Here is an 18,143-nt window from a genome sequence, read left to right on the forward strand (position 1 = left end):
AGGAAAGGTCTATAAAAAATCCATGAATCAGCAGTATAACACCCAGAACCAATGTTGTGCATCCTCTTTCGCAGCAACATCCAGCCAAATAAAATGAGTGCCAACCTAGCATGTATTGATTCAGTTGCTTTTTCCATAATATTCCTACAACCTTTTTCTCTTTCCTAGATGTATTCTTTACAATCTCTCTGCTGTAATAATACCAATAGTTAAGATAAAGACTGTCCTCCCCGGGAGAACCATATTTGGGATTAAAGCTTCCAGTCTTTTGGTACTACAGTCTAGCGAGAGGGTGATTTAGAAGAAAGAAATTTACTCAACTCTTTTGAGGTTTGTACATCCAACAAGTAAGTGTGCTTCTCAAAGAGAGGGGCAGCTTACACTCTTCAACTGCCTCGCTCTACGTGAGGCCTAGGCGCAAATTGTAGAAACAGCATGTTAGAGAGATCCTAATGATGTGTTCCTGGAATATTGTCATCATACTAGTCTGACAGTTCTTCATTGGTAACATACCAGTAATGCAATGAGTGAACACGTTTTGACGCCATCTTAGATTGGGCTATTTTCTTAAATTTGCACGTGACTGGACATGTCACTAAAGCCCTATGCGCCAATTTTTTAAAGGAATTTCTGAAAGATACCTGGAACCAGGAGCGTTTTCATACAGAAATGTGACATCATTAGGAAAAATATTCAGGAACAAAATATTAGGAATATATAAGGAAAATACTAGCACCATAGCACTCTTCAGTGATTATGGTTGTCATGTTTTCAAAGAGAACTCAGACTATAGATCACCTATTGAATTGCATTTCACAGCAAAATGGAAGGTGTTACTGATCCTCCATCATTTCGTATCAATTCCAGGAACAACTTTTATTGGCCCAAGTTGAAAGTGGTATTTTAGGCATATTTAGATGCCATCGAGAAGGACACATTTAACAACAAAAAGAACAAGCACTTGCAATGCAATGGTCTCGGCATCATTAAAGGTAGAGCTATTGGCATTGCTCATGACATTTATTTTTCTTTAGGAAGGTATTTGCAACTTGTGAATGAGCAGTTTAATATTTGGGAAAATAAAACAACAAGGCAAAGGTCATAACACCCTCAGATAGTTGATTCTTTCTCATGTACAGCAGTGTGGAAGTGACTGCGACAGAACCTAACTACACTTCATCACCTGTAAGTCTTTATATAAGATCCATTTCAGAGCAGGTGCTAAAAGATTGGTTTCAAACTTTATTAAAACTAATGCTCTTCAAATAAACCGCACAATTAATTTGCGATGTTCAGGGTGGTTATAGTCCGCTAGATTGGACACAGTTCTGAGCTACATAAAATGTTATACAATGGGACTCACGGAGAGCGACAGGTGTTTTCCTCAATCTTAGAGAAAGGAAGAGAAACATACTCAGGAAGAGGCACAGGATGAAACATCAGCCAGCTCAAACATGGGGAAAAATCATCAGAACACAAGGGCAAGCCCAGAGCCGCATGACAAGTATTACACACACCTAACGCTTTACACGTCTTTAGAGAGGGCACTGCTGATATGTTAAAAGTCTGCAAATTTATAGCAGCATGAATCATACTTAGTAATAACCATAAAATATGGCGGAAGGCGTGATACTAAAGAATCATTGTAAAGTGAATGCAGAGTAGTGAGTGCAGAGTAGTGAGTGCAGAGTAGTGAGTGCAGAGTAGTGAGTGCAGAGTAGTGAGTGCAGAGTAGTAATGCAGAGTAGTGAGTAGTGAGTGCAGAGTAGTAATGCAGAGTAGTGAGTAGTGAGTGCAGAGTAGTAATGCAGAGTAGTGAATAGTGAGTGCAGAGTAGTAATGCAGAGTAGTGAGTAGTGAGTGCAGAGTAGTAATGCAGAGTAAAAGGTAGTGAGTGCAGAGTAGTGAGTGCAGAGTAGTGAGTGCAGAGTAGTGAGTAGTGAGTGCAGAGTAGTGAGTGCAGAGTAGTGAGTGCAGAGTAGTGAGTGCAGAGTAGTGAGTAGTGAGTGCAGAGTGAGTGTGCAGAGCAGTGAGTAGTGAGTGCAGAGTGAGTGTGCAGAGCAGTGAGTGCAGAGTGAGTGTGCAGAGCATTGTGTGCTGTTGAGTGCAGAGTGATGTGTATTGGCAATGTTAATGACAATGCCATTTATTTTTGATTTAAAGAAAAAAAAATGTCATGAGCAATGCCAATAGCTCTACCTTTAATGATGCCGAGACCATTGCATTGCAAATGCTTGTTTTGCTTTTTGCAACTCAGATAGAAAGAGAAAAACACCATTCATGATTGTTTATGTGTCCGAAGGTGAAAAATAGCCATTATGGATTGTTTAAGTTCAGGAAGGGATACCTTCCTACACATAGACAATCATTCCCTGCAACACAAGAGCCCTTGTACTATGATGCAAGGGTGCCTGCATTGGCGATAAGCAGCTAATTTTAGTGCCAGTGCTAGGGAAATCACAGGGGTGTGCCATATTGTAGTAAATATCACGCTTCCCTGTGTTTTGGAAATGTCGGAGTGCAGTGTGCCAAATTTGGCACAGCTCCGCGCTCCAATACTTTGTTGTAAATATATACATTATTGTGTGCATAACACATGCACAAGGCAATGGTTAAAATCAATGCACAGAGGAACACAGGATTATAATACAAGAGCAAATACAGGCCTACAGTGGGAGGGCAACAAATGATTTGCACAACACACATCTTGGTGGACAACACATGTAGAAAATCATGTCATCATGTACTCACATGTCACAAGAACAATTAGCTTGAGTAAAACTAGGTAGTGTGCATGACATGCACATTATTACATCCTAGCTCCTAAACGCTAGATGGTAAAGGTACTAGGTGAAAGCTTTAAGGTGAAAGGTTATGAGGCGATAAGTGAAAGACCTATGAGTCCCTTGGATATAAGAAGCACATGACAGGATTACAAGTGAATTCCACTCATTGCTGAAGTTGTTTGGGTTGTGAGGGGCAGATAGACTTCAGTGCTTTAGTAACAAAAAACGTGTATGAAAGTTTTAGTCTCAGTCGATTTGAGGGTTTCGCTTTCTTACTTATAAGGGTAAGATTTATGGTGGTAATGAAGAAACGAATGAAAAATGTGCAGTTGTGTTAAAAATGGTCTTAGTAAAATTTCACTAACTTATCATAAGGTCCTGCTCCTCCCCAGGATCAAACATGATCTTGAACCACTATTGAAAGTGTATGTAGTCACCGAATTACAAACCCTAAAAGAATGGTTATAGTCAAAGCCCTCCTGGTGTCAGTGTAAAAACTAATCACAATAACTAAGTTGCTGAGCATGGCGAAAAAGGTTAATTATTCTCATGAATTATTTTTTTCTTTTTCTATACAGGGATGCATACATTTTGCATGGTTCTGAAACTACGCTGAACTGAAACATCAACTACTACAAAGCTAATTGAAGAAAGTGATTTTTTACTACATGCTTTACAATGGGCACCCCTCAAGAAGAAGTAGTTTCAGTGGAGGAGGACATGACTCTTAACCCCCTTTGCTTTGAATGTGGTCAGCAACATTGGACAAAGGAGAACCACCTCTACAATTACCAGGAAGATGTGGATGATGATTTGGTCTGCCATGTTTGCCTCCAGCCTTTGCTGCAGCCAATGGACACTCCTTGCGGACATACATTTTGCTACAAGTGCCTAAGAAATTTTCTGCTGCAAAAAGATTTTTGTCCACTGGATCGGAAAAGGCTAAATTTTAAATTCTGCAAGAAGTCCAGCATCCTTGTTAATAAACTGTTAGATAAACTGGTAGTTGTATGCCCCTTTTCCTCAATATGCCAGGAGACCATGCAGCGATGTGACTTGGAATCACATCTTAAAAACAGGTATGCGTTCATGAACTAGAAAGGAGATTTTCTCGCATAACTCCTGGGGGTTTCTTCATGTATGCTGAACAGAGCCTTCGAAGCGTGGCACTGTTTTGATATAGTTGTTTACTTTTTAATTTTGTTTTGTACACATCTTCTTTTCCCTAAACAACAAAGTGCATGCTTAAGTACATATTTATGAAGAATAGAGCGTGAAAAGGTATGAAATATCATTTCACTAAATTATCTTACCACCCTTTTGACTGAGTCTCTACTCTGACTGACCCAAACCCTTTCTAGATGGAGATATCCATAAAGGTTTCTTAGGAACTCTCACACATCCTATCATAGAGGCCATTAGAAAGGGCTGAAACATATCGACAAAGACATAGAGTGTAAAGGCAGTGACCCTCGACATAAACCCAAATAGTGATATTTTAACCTTACCCAAGGCACCCAAAAATAAAGGGAATCTGGGATGTCCTTTAGGTATTTTATTTAGACAGAAAAGACTCCATCTGGGAAAATATCCAAAGTGCTCCCTAGAATATGATTGAGCCACCCTGGTTGTTTCAGACCGGTGAAAACCGATAATGAAGCATCACGACAATAGTGTGTATGAGGGTCTCTAAAAACCTCTTTGGATCTCGCCTATCTAGAAAAGATGTGAGTCAGTTAGAGTGAGACTTGTACGAAAGGGTGTCAGGATACTTTAGTGAATTGGAGTTACAAACAGGGAGGTATCATCTGACTCCCCCATTCACCCAAAGCATACCTCTGCTCCTTCCCAACACAATTCTCTGTGCAGAAAGAAAAACAGTATGAAATGTCCCACAGTGGAGAAAAAGAGGAAGGGAGAATTATAATCCAGAAAATGTGAAGCTTGAAGCCTCCTTTTTGAGCAAAACGTGTTTTTTTATTTTAGAAATCACAGTTGTTAAAGATGATCTCACATCTATTTACCTTTGAGATAAAATATGCTATTTTAGTCTTAAAATGGGGAATCAACTCTACATTGTTGTTACTTTACCCAATTTTTCCAGTTTGATTTCTCATTTATGTGCTTTTCCTTAAGTTTAACTGAAACCTTTGAATGCCTTGAGCTAGGAAAGCTAGCACTCTAAGGGCCACATGTATCATGCATTTTGCAGGTCGCAAATGGCCCGATTCGCAGAAATTATGAATTGTCAATAATTAGTACTTAGAAGCAAATAGCGCTTAGGGGTTACTTATGGTCGCGCTGGACTGGTATGATACCAAAGTTTAGGCAGATTCTGAAAGACAGCCGGCTGGTTACAGGACTCATGCAGATCACACTAAAAAAGTACCTTGGATGGAGCAAACCTCGACGTCGAAGACTCAATGCTTCGGTTCCAATGCACGCAGGCGAAGAAGGCTTCGTTAATGAACCCATTTATGATGCAGGCACTGTGTCATCGTCTAGCTGTGCTTTCCATCGTCCTCAAATCCCATAATCCTTCGAAATGATGTCTATCTGCTCTGCGTTGACGTCGTAGGGCAATTCGTAGGTTCCGATCAGCGCAAAACGTCACTGCATCAATTTTGATGGTTCTGTACAGCAGAAGTCACCTTTCGGATGCCCAGGACTGGATTGGCACCACTTGGAAGGGCAGGGCCAACAGATGGAAGAGTCCAGGGGCTGTTACTTGGTAGAAGGAAGTCTTTGATGGCCCTGAGACCTCAGAACAGGGGGCAAGCCAGCAAGCCCTTAAAGGCACTCTGATTTCAGGTGAGATGGGCCCAGTCCTTGTCCTCTGCAGGACAGAGATCAACAAGGAGCATGGTAGAACAGCAAAGCAGAAAAGCAGCTCTTCAAGAGGGAAGCAGAGTGACTCTCCTTGTAGCACAGCAGTCTTTACTTCTGTCAGAGTTCTTCACAGGTCCAGTAGTGTACTGTCTTGATAGGATCAGGGCCCCATTACTTATACCCTGTTGTGCCTTTAAAGAGTGGGTGACTTCCAAGAAGGGACTTTGAAGTGCACATATGCCATTTCTTCCCAGCCCTGGCTCCAGACTATCAGTAGTGGGTAATCAGCCCTTTGTGTAGGAAACAGGACACTGCCTATTCGGGTGTAATTGTCAGCTCCCTCCTTGCTTCCGGCCCAGGAAGAGCTATCAAAATGCACATGAGTTCTCTGTCACGTCTAACCTTTTTGTGTTTGTGACTTTCTGGAGGAATTAACAAAGTACAGCTATCACCCACACCAGACATGTATTGGAGACAGGCTGCAGGCACACAGAACAGTAACAGCATAGAAATGCTCACTGTTTTAAAGTGGCATTTCTAAAACAGTAATGTTAAATCCAACTAAACCACTAAAAAGGATTTAATATTACCATTTCAAACATATAAAACATGATTCAGCTACTACTTTCTAATCAGGAATTACTGCTTAAAAGTATATTAAATAATTTTCAATGTTAACCTATGAGAGGAGTAGGTCTCACAGTAGTGAAAAATGAATTTAGCTGTTTGTCACTACCAGGATATGTAAAACCTACAAATACATGTCCTAAATTTTACTTACACTGCACTCTGACCTTTTGACTCCCAAGGGCCTACTTTAGGGGTGGCTTATGTGTAATAAAAGAGAAGTTTAAGGCTTGGCAAGCAGTTTTAAATGCTAAGTCAAAGTAGTTGTAAACTTTACACACCAGCCTTGCAACAGCAGGGCTGGGGCAGGTTTGAAAGGCTGCTTGTGTGGGTGGCACAATCAGTGCTGCAGGTCCACTAGTAGCATTTTGGTTATAGTCCCTGGGCATATGGTATATCTCTTTACAAGGGACTTACAAGTAAGCTAAATATGTCAATTGGGTATACACTAATGTCACCATGTTTAGCAGAGAAGCACATGCAATTTAGCTCTGGTCAGCAGTGGTAACGTGCTCTGAGTCCAAAAGCCAACAAAATGAAGGTCAGAAAAAGAGGAGGAGGAAAGCAAAACATTTGGGGTGACCCTTCAGAGAGGGCCATTTTCCAACAAACATTCTATTGAGAAAAGGAGAGATCACAAGAAACTGTAGTGTAGTTCCTATATTCCCAATAGGCTCTGCGCATTGGAATAATATATACTATCGATTTGACGTAGCACTGAGGTCTACTAGGTCTCTATCGAATATATTAGACTTAATTGTGAGTGACAGCTAGCTCAGAGGTCTCTAGAAACGTTCTCTAATGAACAAGAAGGGATTAGTTTCTGACAACCGCATAAACATGATAACTTTGTTTCCCAAGAATAAGAAATGTATCTCTAGAGTCGCGGAAACAATAGATAGTTATTTCACTCAGTCAATTGTGCATGCTTTATTTCACCAGAGGTGCAGGGAAATAGAGGGACAGGCGTTTTCAATGAAAAGGTATTTATTGAACAGTCTTCTTTCTCATGCAGAGAAAATGAACTGCTACAATCGTACTACTGGTTGCAAAGTACAATGCGTACAGTACGAAGAGTATTATAAAATAATACTGTAAAAGCATGATATGCGTTCTAAGCCACAAAATATATAGAATACATACATTAATAAATAAAGACTAAAAAGTACTCAACTGGTGCTTCTAAACTACGCCTACCCCGGTGTACCTAACCTAGGTCTAGTACAAGGGAAGAAGTAAGTGAGGTGTAGCTTAGTTTTAGTATTATTTTGCTAAGAACCTATCCAAGAATTCTCTAAGGGTCTAATCAGCTCCGTACCTTGGTTTTAGAATGAAGGAGGTCTGGTATCTCTCTCTCAGGACTCGATTTCCCAACAACCCGCAAAGGTAGCTTGGAAACACTGAAGCTGGATTTCTTGGCAAGAGAAAAGACAGCATCTCTCTCAGTGCGTCTGCTGGTGGGTCAGCTTCCTTCGGCACTTGCTGCAGCGAGTTGTGTCGTGTAGGTAGATAGTGAAAGAGGACTAACCCCACTTAGGTCACTGTAGGCGCCATCTTGGAATTGTTTAAATGCACCATCACAGTCTATACAAGGTGCCAATAAAGCCCACCAATGGGCTAGTATATGAGGACAGGGGGTGTTATTACCATCAAAATTGTTTAAAACATAAACAATATATACATATATATATATGCATATATAAATATATATATACTTTTAGATTTATTCATATTGAATGTATTCATATTTATATACATCTTTAAATATAAAAAAGGTTAAAGTGACAATATAGTTGAATTAGGTGCTAAGAAAAGTTTCTTAAAAAAGAAAACCTACAAATTCACTGAAAAGACAATGGTTAAATTGACATATTTAGGCAGTGAAATAAGACCAGAACTAACATAAAAATCTCAAACCACTGAATGCAGCAGTTAGAGTTTATTCACCTAACAATAAATTGTCTCCCCATTATGTCACTCATGGCATATGTACCCAATTCCGCACATACGCCCATTCCCCATCACGTTTTTTTGTCTTTAATTTTGTTGGGCGGGGGTTGCATTACTAATTAGTAGTAATCTAATGAGTGATGTCATCAAATATGTCCTATGGCATGTAGTGGGCTATATTTATTTATGCATGTCTTTGCTGCTTTGCTGAAATGTAATGGATTTTATACAGGTGTGCTGGATCTTCCCATAGAAGAGTTGTCCTGGAGCGACTGAGACATTACAAAATGGATATAGAAAATGAAAGCGAAACAGGCCAAAAAGAGATGGATCATTCAGGTACAATTTCACCTGACACAGAGCACACTGACAATGGAACAACAGCAATGGAGCAGATGATCACCTCAGCATCTCTTACGTTTTGGTCTGATGAGCAAGGCTTTGACAACCCTGCTTTTGAGGAAAACACAGTTACAGAATGTAGGTGCTGTTTACCTTCTTTTTTTTGTTTGCTGATGTTTTCTTTCTAGCAGAACCTCTAAATATTATAGCTTGTGTTGCAAATGAGAAGCACTGTTACTTGTTACAAATACATTTCAACCTCTCTCATTTAGCCCCTCTGAAATTACCTTCAGTCTAAGTACAACTTTGAATAAAAGTCTAGTTTTTAAAAGGACATTTTTTATGTTATTGTTATGTTGAGCTTATTTGTTAAGTTGACCCCACACCAAATCAGATAACCCAAGTTTAACTTGATTAATAGCTGAGGAAGTACTCTAAGGTATGCAATTATTTACAAAAAAATCAGAAGAGAAGAGGAAATTGTGTCAGTATGTGCTGAAGAGCTTTTTTATCTAAGATCCAAAGAAAAATTATAACTTATTTAAATACTTTGCTTCCAGCATCTTAATCAATTCAAGTTTACTATGCCACTTTTCTTGTTGAAATGATTATTACAATATGCATTGTATTTATAAATTATTAACCAAAAGATCTTCCTAATATGTCACTTTGATTTGTGTATTCTAGCTCTAAAAGCAGAAATTAAACAGATTCTGAACAATTCAAAGCTTTGGGGGTTTGCCACCTAATGAAAGACCCACCACACAGCAGTGCACACAGTTAACCTAATGAGTAAGCACACCAGTGAGATAGCTGACATGATAGTGCAAACCCAGCTATGGATGTGCTATTCATAAGTATCTGTACAATTTTCAAATGCGCTAATATGACCCTACCCCATAGAAGAATATAATGCTTACCTCATGGTATAGACTACTAATGTTAGCAAGTAGCACATATACATATTATTTAACAAAATCCAGGCCAGTCTGTAAAGCAATGCTAAAAGTCTCTTTGTAAATATAACTAAAATAATCAAAATAATACCCTCCTTTAAAAGGAAAACTATAAATGGTTTGATGTTAGAAAGTGGATTATTAGTTGATGTAGATGGTAGGCCTCTTCAAGTAATAACGGCACTATTCCTTACTAAGTCCATTTAGAGTTAAATAATTTAAACCTCAGCTCAACCCTTGGTAGCTGTAGCAAGGAGCAGATCGACGTAAAGGAGGAGAAATGTGTAAAGCATTTATCAGGACCAAAACAGTCAAAAAGTTGAAAACATAAACAAAAAAAGTACCACTCCAATATATAAAAATAGTATAGGCTTTAACATTTAAAAATACACCAAAACAACAAAAGTCAGATTCAGGGTGCCAGAGATATGATTTGATTTGGGGGTTGGTCCTAAACAGTACCCCAGTGCCATGCTTGCCACGGTCCAATATGGCATAATCCTACCTTTCTTGATCAGAGCTCTGGGCACACCTCTGAGGTATGGCTATAGAAATTAGGAGCTTTTCCAGCAAACTGGTTCTAGAATAGATCCCCCTCCTCCCCACTGGGAATGGTGACCCTCTGGTTGCTTGGACAATGGCTGGGGCAGGCCAAGGTGGGAATTGCATCTGCACAACACAGGGGTTGACCCTTTGAAGCATGTGCTGTTGGTGGAAAAATCCTGCAGTCCATCCTGTCAGGAGAAGATCACACCTCCTCTCAGCCAAGGCCCTTTTGTTCCCTTTCTTGGCAGCCATTCACACCTCCCAGCAGACTGCCAAGTGACAGTTGGGGTTTAATTCTGAAAAGGCTAGTAGGGGCTTTACACATGAAAATGCTATTTTCTAAAAGTGGCATTTTGAGATTAGAAATGTAAAATCTGACTTCATGATCAGATTGTTTTTAAATGCCTATTAATTTGAGTTGAGTCCTTCAACCAATGTTCTAGCTGTTCCCAAACTAAACGTTATTCATTATAAGGTGCAACTATTTAGTCCAGTTGTTTTCTAAGAGGGAGTCAGCCTGCTGCAATGAAAGACAACTTTGGAGGTTCTGCACCACCAGGACATATAAAAACGTAAGCACACATTCATACTTTAAGTACTATGCATTTACCCTAAGGGCGTTTAGAAACTACCTTAGTGGTGACTAATAAGTCTTAAAAAGGAAGATTTAGGCCTGTTAAAATGATGATTTTAAAAGGTTGAAATTGCAGTTTTAAAACTGCCATGCTAGGCTGCAGTGGCAGGCCTAGAGTCCCGCTTTCACTTGTCACTTGACTGTTGGCACAATTAGTGCTGCAGTCCATTTGTGAAATTTAACTTGCAGTCCCCCAGTACACACCTACTAGTGACTAATAAGTTAATTATGCCAATCAGGGAGTAGTCAATTTGACATGTTTCTAGGGGTCATAGCACATGCACCGGGCACTGGAAGGCAGCACCCCAGCATTCAGAGCACTTTCACAAGCAATAAAATCTAGCGAAAAGTGGGAGGTGAGTTACATGCAAAAAGGGCATTTTCTCATAGAAGACCAAAAAACCAACATTATATTAGATGATGTAGTTCGCAGCTTACCTACCTATAAAGCGCAGGTTGTAATCTTGAACATCAATGATTTTGATGCAGAACTGACAAAAATAAGACTTATTTTTTAAATTCACAAAGGGGCCACGTAGGAAAAATAACTTACTGCTCGGCTCATACCATATATAGGAGTAAATATTCAATCAAAGGACATCTATAAAGATTTCCATAAAGCAATAAACTAGAATATCCCCTGTACAAATCAAAAACACTTCAAATATATTGGCTTTTGCCACAATACCTTTCTCCCCATACAATCACTACTCCTACATTTCATGCACTTTCCTTTAAACCTATAAAGGTAAATGAGGTTGGCTAGAATACTTACAGGCATGGTTTCCATTATAACATGCTTAACAAGCTTTGATCAACAGTCTGCCAATGTTGCAGAAATTGTAATGCAGCCCGTTAGTAGGGCATTATACAGCACATTTGATTCAGACAATAGTCACCAGATTGTGAATAAACTCTGTGCGGCTTCTAAAGGAGCTAGTCAACTAACAACAAATGTCAAACATAAAATTCTGCCGCCAAATCTTGCAAAGTGACATAATCATATAGTTTCATAAAGCAGTGGAATACTATAACCTTCTTCACAACTGCTAATCAGGGTTCTAACCCACAAAGGAACATTGACAGTTTTTGCAAATAACAGGAAGAACATCATTCCAGGCAAGAATTCCAATGCAGCTCTAGTGATCAACTTATCTGCTGTGTAGACATGGTACTCCATAAAATCATTGAGAGAATGGAGTGAGTCTTATGCACCCTGTAGAGTGGATCCAGTTATTCTTCATTGTTTCAGTAACGTCATCCAAACATCTAGTGACTTCCTTTAAATCCTTCTGTAGTAACTGTTATTCAGTGTTTGCACTTGTTTTCTAATCTATCTGATTGAAATGTGCAACATTCAGTTTCAGATGTGTGTTACCATCAAATCGATAGCTGAATTGAGAACATTTGGAAATCATGAAACCATCATGAAGTAATTAGAATATGTTTGCTGTTACACGCAGGGAACTCTACCTCTTCCAAGATGAATCTAACAGAGGTTCTATTAATGAATGGCCCAAGTCCTGTGTCCAGCGACAACCCCCATTCAAAAAATAAATAACATGAGTATATTGATCAACTCAGATTTTAATTTTACCTTTCAATAACCCCTTCAATGTCCCCTTTCTACCAAATAAATAGTTCAGTGGTCACAGGCACATCATTTTGATTGTCTTAAATTGCATTAAGTCCTTCCAATTGTGCAAACCAAGTACTAGCTGCATCACACATGATCCTTGCTCCTGTTCTGCCTGGAATATTGTAATATAACTAAAATGGGCTCCTTCAAAATACTCATTGCTAACCTAGGCTAAGCACCTCCAGTGTGCATTAACACGAAAAGTGAAAAACACAGAAAAGCAGAAATTAAAAAACCATGGGTTCAACTCCCAAAATGTTTTTCAATCAGTTTGTCATACCCCAAATCTAGATGTGAATCGCTCTTGATTATCAAGGGCTGATTCGGAAAGATGTGTTATATTTCCCTTTTTTTAACTTGGAGGTTGAGTATTACACAGAGATAAACAAAATATATTCAGAGTGAAAAAATAAATATTCAATGGAAATTTTAGAAAGTATGAGTAAAATATAAAAACATTGAAATATTCCATCATTCCCTACTTAGCACAAAGCAACATCCTAACATATTCTTATGAGTGGAGGTTTCCTTTGATGATATTATGATTCCCTAGGACTGGCTTTTTGTCCTTTCATCAATTTATAGCTTTGCTCAGTAAGTTAACCTCATCCACATATTGTGCCAAAGTCTTTCAAATGTTTCTAGCATATCCTCAGGGGCCCCTAACCTGATTTTTCCAATGTATGCTTAATGATCGCATTAGATGAGACGTCTTCCAAAGCTGGAGTGTGTATCATTATGGAGGAATGCTTCCCTTCTCTTAGATATGACATAGGTGGTCCAGATTCGGAGCATATGGGTATATGGAACTAGTCCTATCACATCATTTTAAAGGGTTTCTTTCCTTCTAAGAAATCTAGCAGAAGTTTGAAATTGCAGGGTGTACCCCAATTGTTGTTTCTGACCTGTGCATGTTTATAAGGAGTCTTGTAAAAGCCTATTTAAGGGTAGAATTTAATTACCATTGTAGTTCTAGTTTAATGTGTCTGTCTTACTTAAGTATTTTAAATTCCATCTTAAGTTTTCCTTAAAGCATTAGACCATGGTCACAATATTCTTCTAAACCAATATCTTTTTTTGAAACTGAGGGTGTATTTTCTATGGAATGCACCTTGCTAGATTGCTCTCTTTTTCACTGAAATTAATTATGACTCTGGAAAAGCATAGAAGGTCGAGTTTCCCAACTTTCTTCTGCATCTGTTGTTTGAATAATGAACATCCTTCATCTGCTTTAATATTTAAGTTTTTTTGTGAGCCCTTGATTTCATTGCTTTTAATCCATTGATAAATTTTTAAGTTTACTGTTCAATCACACACCTCTTGACTATTTTATAAGCGTTATTCCAGACTTTTTGTGTCATTCCTCAAGTCTTTAATTACATTTCTTATAGATGTAATCTATCACTATTTCTTTCTAAGTCATTTCTTTAACACTGGAAACTTGTATGATCTACTTTTCTTTTGTACATTTCTTATGTGGGGAACCTAAATATCTTGTATTGTAACTTGTACTCCAGAGTGTCACATTTTAGACTCTGATTAGAGTTGTTTTCTTTGACATAGTCTGTTAAGATTGGTTATTATGAGCTCCCTTGCACCTTTGCTGAAGTTTAACTTGTTTAGCAGACATTCAGCTTTAACCTTAGGTATTACCCTGTGGTAGTCAGTTTATGGAAATTTCCTTTAAAATCTAAACCTCTTTATCTCAATCAGAGCTGAAGGTATTCCTAAATAAAAACAGGACAAAATGTTCTTGTACACTGAATATGTCTTCCCTTCCTAAGGGGCGTAGCATTGGTTATTGGCAACTGTAAAGTTACTGTATTCTGGCTGTATTTATTTATTTTGTGTACTGTGAGATTTGGGTTTGAACTCTTCACAGGTCTGTGACTGTTCTGAGGGGGGTATTGGGGTGCCATATGTATGCCCAGTGCCTGCCTGTGGGTGGGGGAACTCCTGGACCCTCCCTAACCAATGGAGTAATGTTCCCAGGGTTGACCCTACTCACTTTTGCAGCAGGTTCTGCGTGTTTAACAGTAAGCTATTCCAAAGTGTCCTTCTCTACGTAAATTCAACTTGGCAGAACCTTTCTTCACCTGGTCAGAGCTCCCTGAACTCACCCAAGGGTGTGGCTCTGGTAATGGACAAACCTTCCCTTGTGATCACTCAAAACCAGTTCTGTGGACAAACCTCCTTTTACTGGGATTGGTGCTGCATTGGCTAGCAGGGCAGTGAAGGGGGCAGGCCTATGTCTGTAGTATATCTTCTTGTGACAGGGTAGGTAACTGTAGAAGTGTGATTATGTTCCTGTACACAACCCAAAAAGTCATCCTGTCAGAGGAAAAAGCCTCTCCACTCACCTTAGCCCTTTGCCCACCATCTCACAACCAGAGAACCATTAGCAATCACTGAGCACTGGCAGAAGGTATACATTATAAGGTTTATAGTGTCACACATTGTTTTTCTATGGGAGACCTAGCCCTGCCACACTGGAAAATACATAGGGAGATTTTTCAGTGCCAGGACATTTTAACCTATTTACACGTGCCCTACTTTCCAAATACCTGCATCCTGGGCATTTAGGGCCTATCTTAGTGGTGACTTGTAAGTATTAAAAGGGACGGTGTAGGTCTGGCAAAAGGTTTATTATGCCAGGTAGAAATGACAGTTTAAAACTGTCCACCTAGGCTGCAATACCAGACCTGGAATGAAGTTTCTGATGGATACATCTGCCAGTGGATTCCTCTCCTTGTGAATATCCCCTGCGCCAGCAACATTCGGAAACTTTTGTAGCTCTCCACGCTGACGAGGATGTAGACAAAGTCACAGAGGCACGACTCCGCTCGCGACCTTGCTGACATCACTGGATCCATAATAGAGCCTCGTCATCGTGATGACGTCAGTTCCCTTTTTTTCCGCGCCGTCGACGCCAACGGTTTTCGGGACTCTCCGTAGCTTGTTACTTTGTGTTTTCCAGTTTGTACCCGGTTGTATCTTTTACTCTTTTCAAGGATGTCGTTGAGAAAATCAGGATTCAAGCCATGCAGTGAGTGCGGTGAACACAAGTCCATAACCGATCCTCACGACAATTGCGTATGGTTTTTATCATCGGACCATGACGTCGAGGAGTGTCCTTCTTGCAGGAAAATGAACCCGAAGGCTCTGAAAGAAAGGGAAGATAAGCGGTTTATGGCGAAGATGCGTAAAGAAAAGAGAGGTCGGAGGAGATCGAAGAACAGGTCGAGGTCAAGATCCAGATCGGGCTCGAAGTCGACGTTGGGTCATGCTTCAAAATCCAAGATGCATAAGAAAAAGAAGAGGCATGGTATTCGACGCCGTTTGGATAAAGAGGAGGCTCAGTCATCGGCTTCGAAAGATCATCATTATCAAAAAGGACTATGTATCTCCTTCTCCTTCCCCGGTGAGAGTATCTTCTCCTGTGGCTTCACCGGCACAGTCACCAGCGCCGAATCCTTCTCCATCTACGGAGCATTTTCCGGCTCCGGTAGAAGAGGTACCAGTACCTGGAAGGCCATCGACTCCAGTGGATCCACCGTCGGCGCCGGCAGGCCCGAGTCCGGTGACGCCTATGCCTGAGTGCATTCCTAGTGAGTACCCTTCTTTTCCTGGTCCAGGGCCAGACCCGATGCATTATCTTAATGCGATGTACGGTGTCATTGCGAGGGCAATGTACCCCTCTGGTGCACCTTCGGGTCCCATGGGTCCCATGGCATTCAATTTGGGAGTACCTCAAGCGTATGCTCCAGCTCCCTTCATGCCATTTATGCCTTTGGCTCTATCTTGCCTTTCCTGGCGCCGAGAACGTCGACACCGGCATCGACGCCGACGTCGATTCCTCCATCTCCGGCACCGTCAGCCCGACCTCGGTTGACTTCGAATGTGCCCCTGGATCCGAGTTTGACGCCGGTTCCGACTCCGTTGGATCCGTGTGCGACTCCGTTGGCCCCAAAGATAAGGTCCAGACTGGAGGCACAAAGATTGCTGGAGGAGCAGCGTTATAGGGAGGATGAGATGGAAGTAGGAGAACTTCAAGAGTCAGAGGACTTTTTTGAAGACCTAAGAGAGGCACGTGGTTTGGAACTATCACTAAAATGGCAACTCTCTCCTCCTTCAGAGGTTCCCTCCAAAGATGTGGTTCCTTACCACACTGTGATTCGTAAGGCGGCTGATCTTTTGGATTTGCAACTCCCGACAATGCAATTCAAATCTAATATTCTGACAGAAGTGCTTCATTCTCCTTCTGCAGTAATTGAACCTTTACTTTCATTAAATGAAGCTATCACTGAGCCAATTATGGAAGTTTGGCAAAAACCCTTTTCGGCTCCTGCAGTTTCGAGGGCAGTTGCCTGAAGATATAGGACGGCTCCAGGAGATCCGGAGGTTTTATCCTCTCATCCTGCACCTGAGAGTTTAGTTATTCAAGCCGCCTGCTCAAAGAAATCTGCTGGAGCTTTGTCAGGAACCCTTCAGTCTTTGCAGAAGCAAAATAGCCGCTGTTCCCAATGCCCGCCCACCGGTACCACTGCTTCAAGCAATGTCACCAGCAGGGGGGAAAGGGGAGTGGGAGAGAAAGAAGAGACACTTAGTCAACAGCTACCACCCTCACTGTGCTGCAGGATTCTTCTATAGTTGTGTTCCTGGTCGTGCAGTGGGTACCTAATGCACAGATGGAAAAGCATGCATATAACCTCTACTACGACTACCTTACATCTATTAACTCTACTATAGATTTTCCCCTACCAGCTGTCTTCGAAGTATTGATTCTCTTCTACAATATATTTATTGTGGTGAAGTGCGGAGATACTCTATTCTCTGTAAAGGAAGCAACAAGGTTAGAAAGGAACTCTAACAGTCCTATTCTGCAGTTTGCGTACTGTCTGACTAATACCTGCAATATCCACAATATTTCGTTGAAATAAATTCCTTCTTTAACTCTGGAGTATCTTGCCTTATTCAATTATGGTCTTTTGCCAGCAAGGACAATCCTCTTGAAGACCACCAAAAAAGGACAGGGAAGGAGGGAAAAGGGAGGAAAGGTACAGGAAAAGCACCAAGAGGGAAGTTACGATTCCTTAAGTGGTTAATGTTAAGCTGGCGTGACTCTGGTTACTTTCTTAAGAAGTCTTACTGTCTCTATGTTAGCTTTCTTTCCTCGTAGTTCAGGTATGAAGAATTGAAGGATATCTGTGAGTTTCTCTTCCTTTATCGCTATTCCGAAATCCACCCGACCATTGCCCTCTTAACTTTTAAGAGGCAGACAAGTGACGAGGATATTTTCAGTCAAGTCTTTTCTTCGGAAATTCCACACCAACTCTGAAGAGAAAATATCTCTCGTACTCTGAAAGGGAGGGTATACTAACTATGGAAAGCTGAAATACATCTCAGCGTCTAAACTTGAATAGAATATCAAAATTCCGTCTTCCTAAATAGGAAGGAATGGTTTCTCGATGCTCTCTGATACAATTCCCAGTTGAAGTGCGCAGTTAGAAATGCGCACACTCAACTCAACTACTAGACTGCGCAGGCATGTACACATGTATCAAAGACCGATTTATCAGTCTAGGTTTAGACTGGTGTTGTAAATGAAATCTTTTTAGTAACTGGGGGGCATGGATATTCTCTACTGGCTCCCAAGACCTCTCTTTTGGACCATGACCTATCCAATCGATCAAATAATGGAGTTTTCCTTTACGAAGTCGGGAATCTAAAATTTCCTTTACTTCAAATTGAGGATAACCTTGGATCTCAAGGTGTTCTGGGGGCCTTTCTATCTAAATCTGTGGTGCAGTCTTTTTCAAAAGAGAAACATGAAA

General features: G+C 40.4%; 1 protein-coding gene across 1 annotated transcript in view; it reads left to right on the top strand.

Annotated features, from left to right (window-relative positions):
- The first annotated feature begins 3,382 nt into the window (after positions 1-3,382).
- Positions 3,383-18,143, top strand: part of LNX2 (ligand of numb-protein X 2) — a 163,012-nt gene continuing 148,251 nt past the window's right edge. The window contains exons 1-2 of the mRNA XM_086933463.1: positions 3,383-3,865; positions 8,425-8,672. Coding sequence (XP_086789589.1) covers positions 3,465-3,865; positions 8,425-8,672 — 649 coding nt within the window. The 5' untranslated portion in view covers positions 3,383-3,464. The remainder of the gene's footprint in view (positions 3,866-8,424; positions 8,673-18,143) is intronic.

Source organism: Lissotriton vulgaris, chromosome 8 (assembly GCF_964263255.1).
Source record: "Lissotriton vulgaris chromosome 8, aLisVul1.2, whole genome shotgun sequence".
Lineage (NCBI taxonomy): Eukaryota > Metazoa > Chordata > Amphibia > Caudata > Salamandridae > Lissotriton > Lissotriton vulgaris.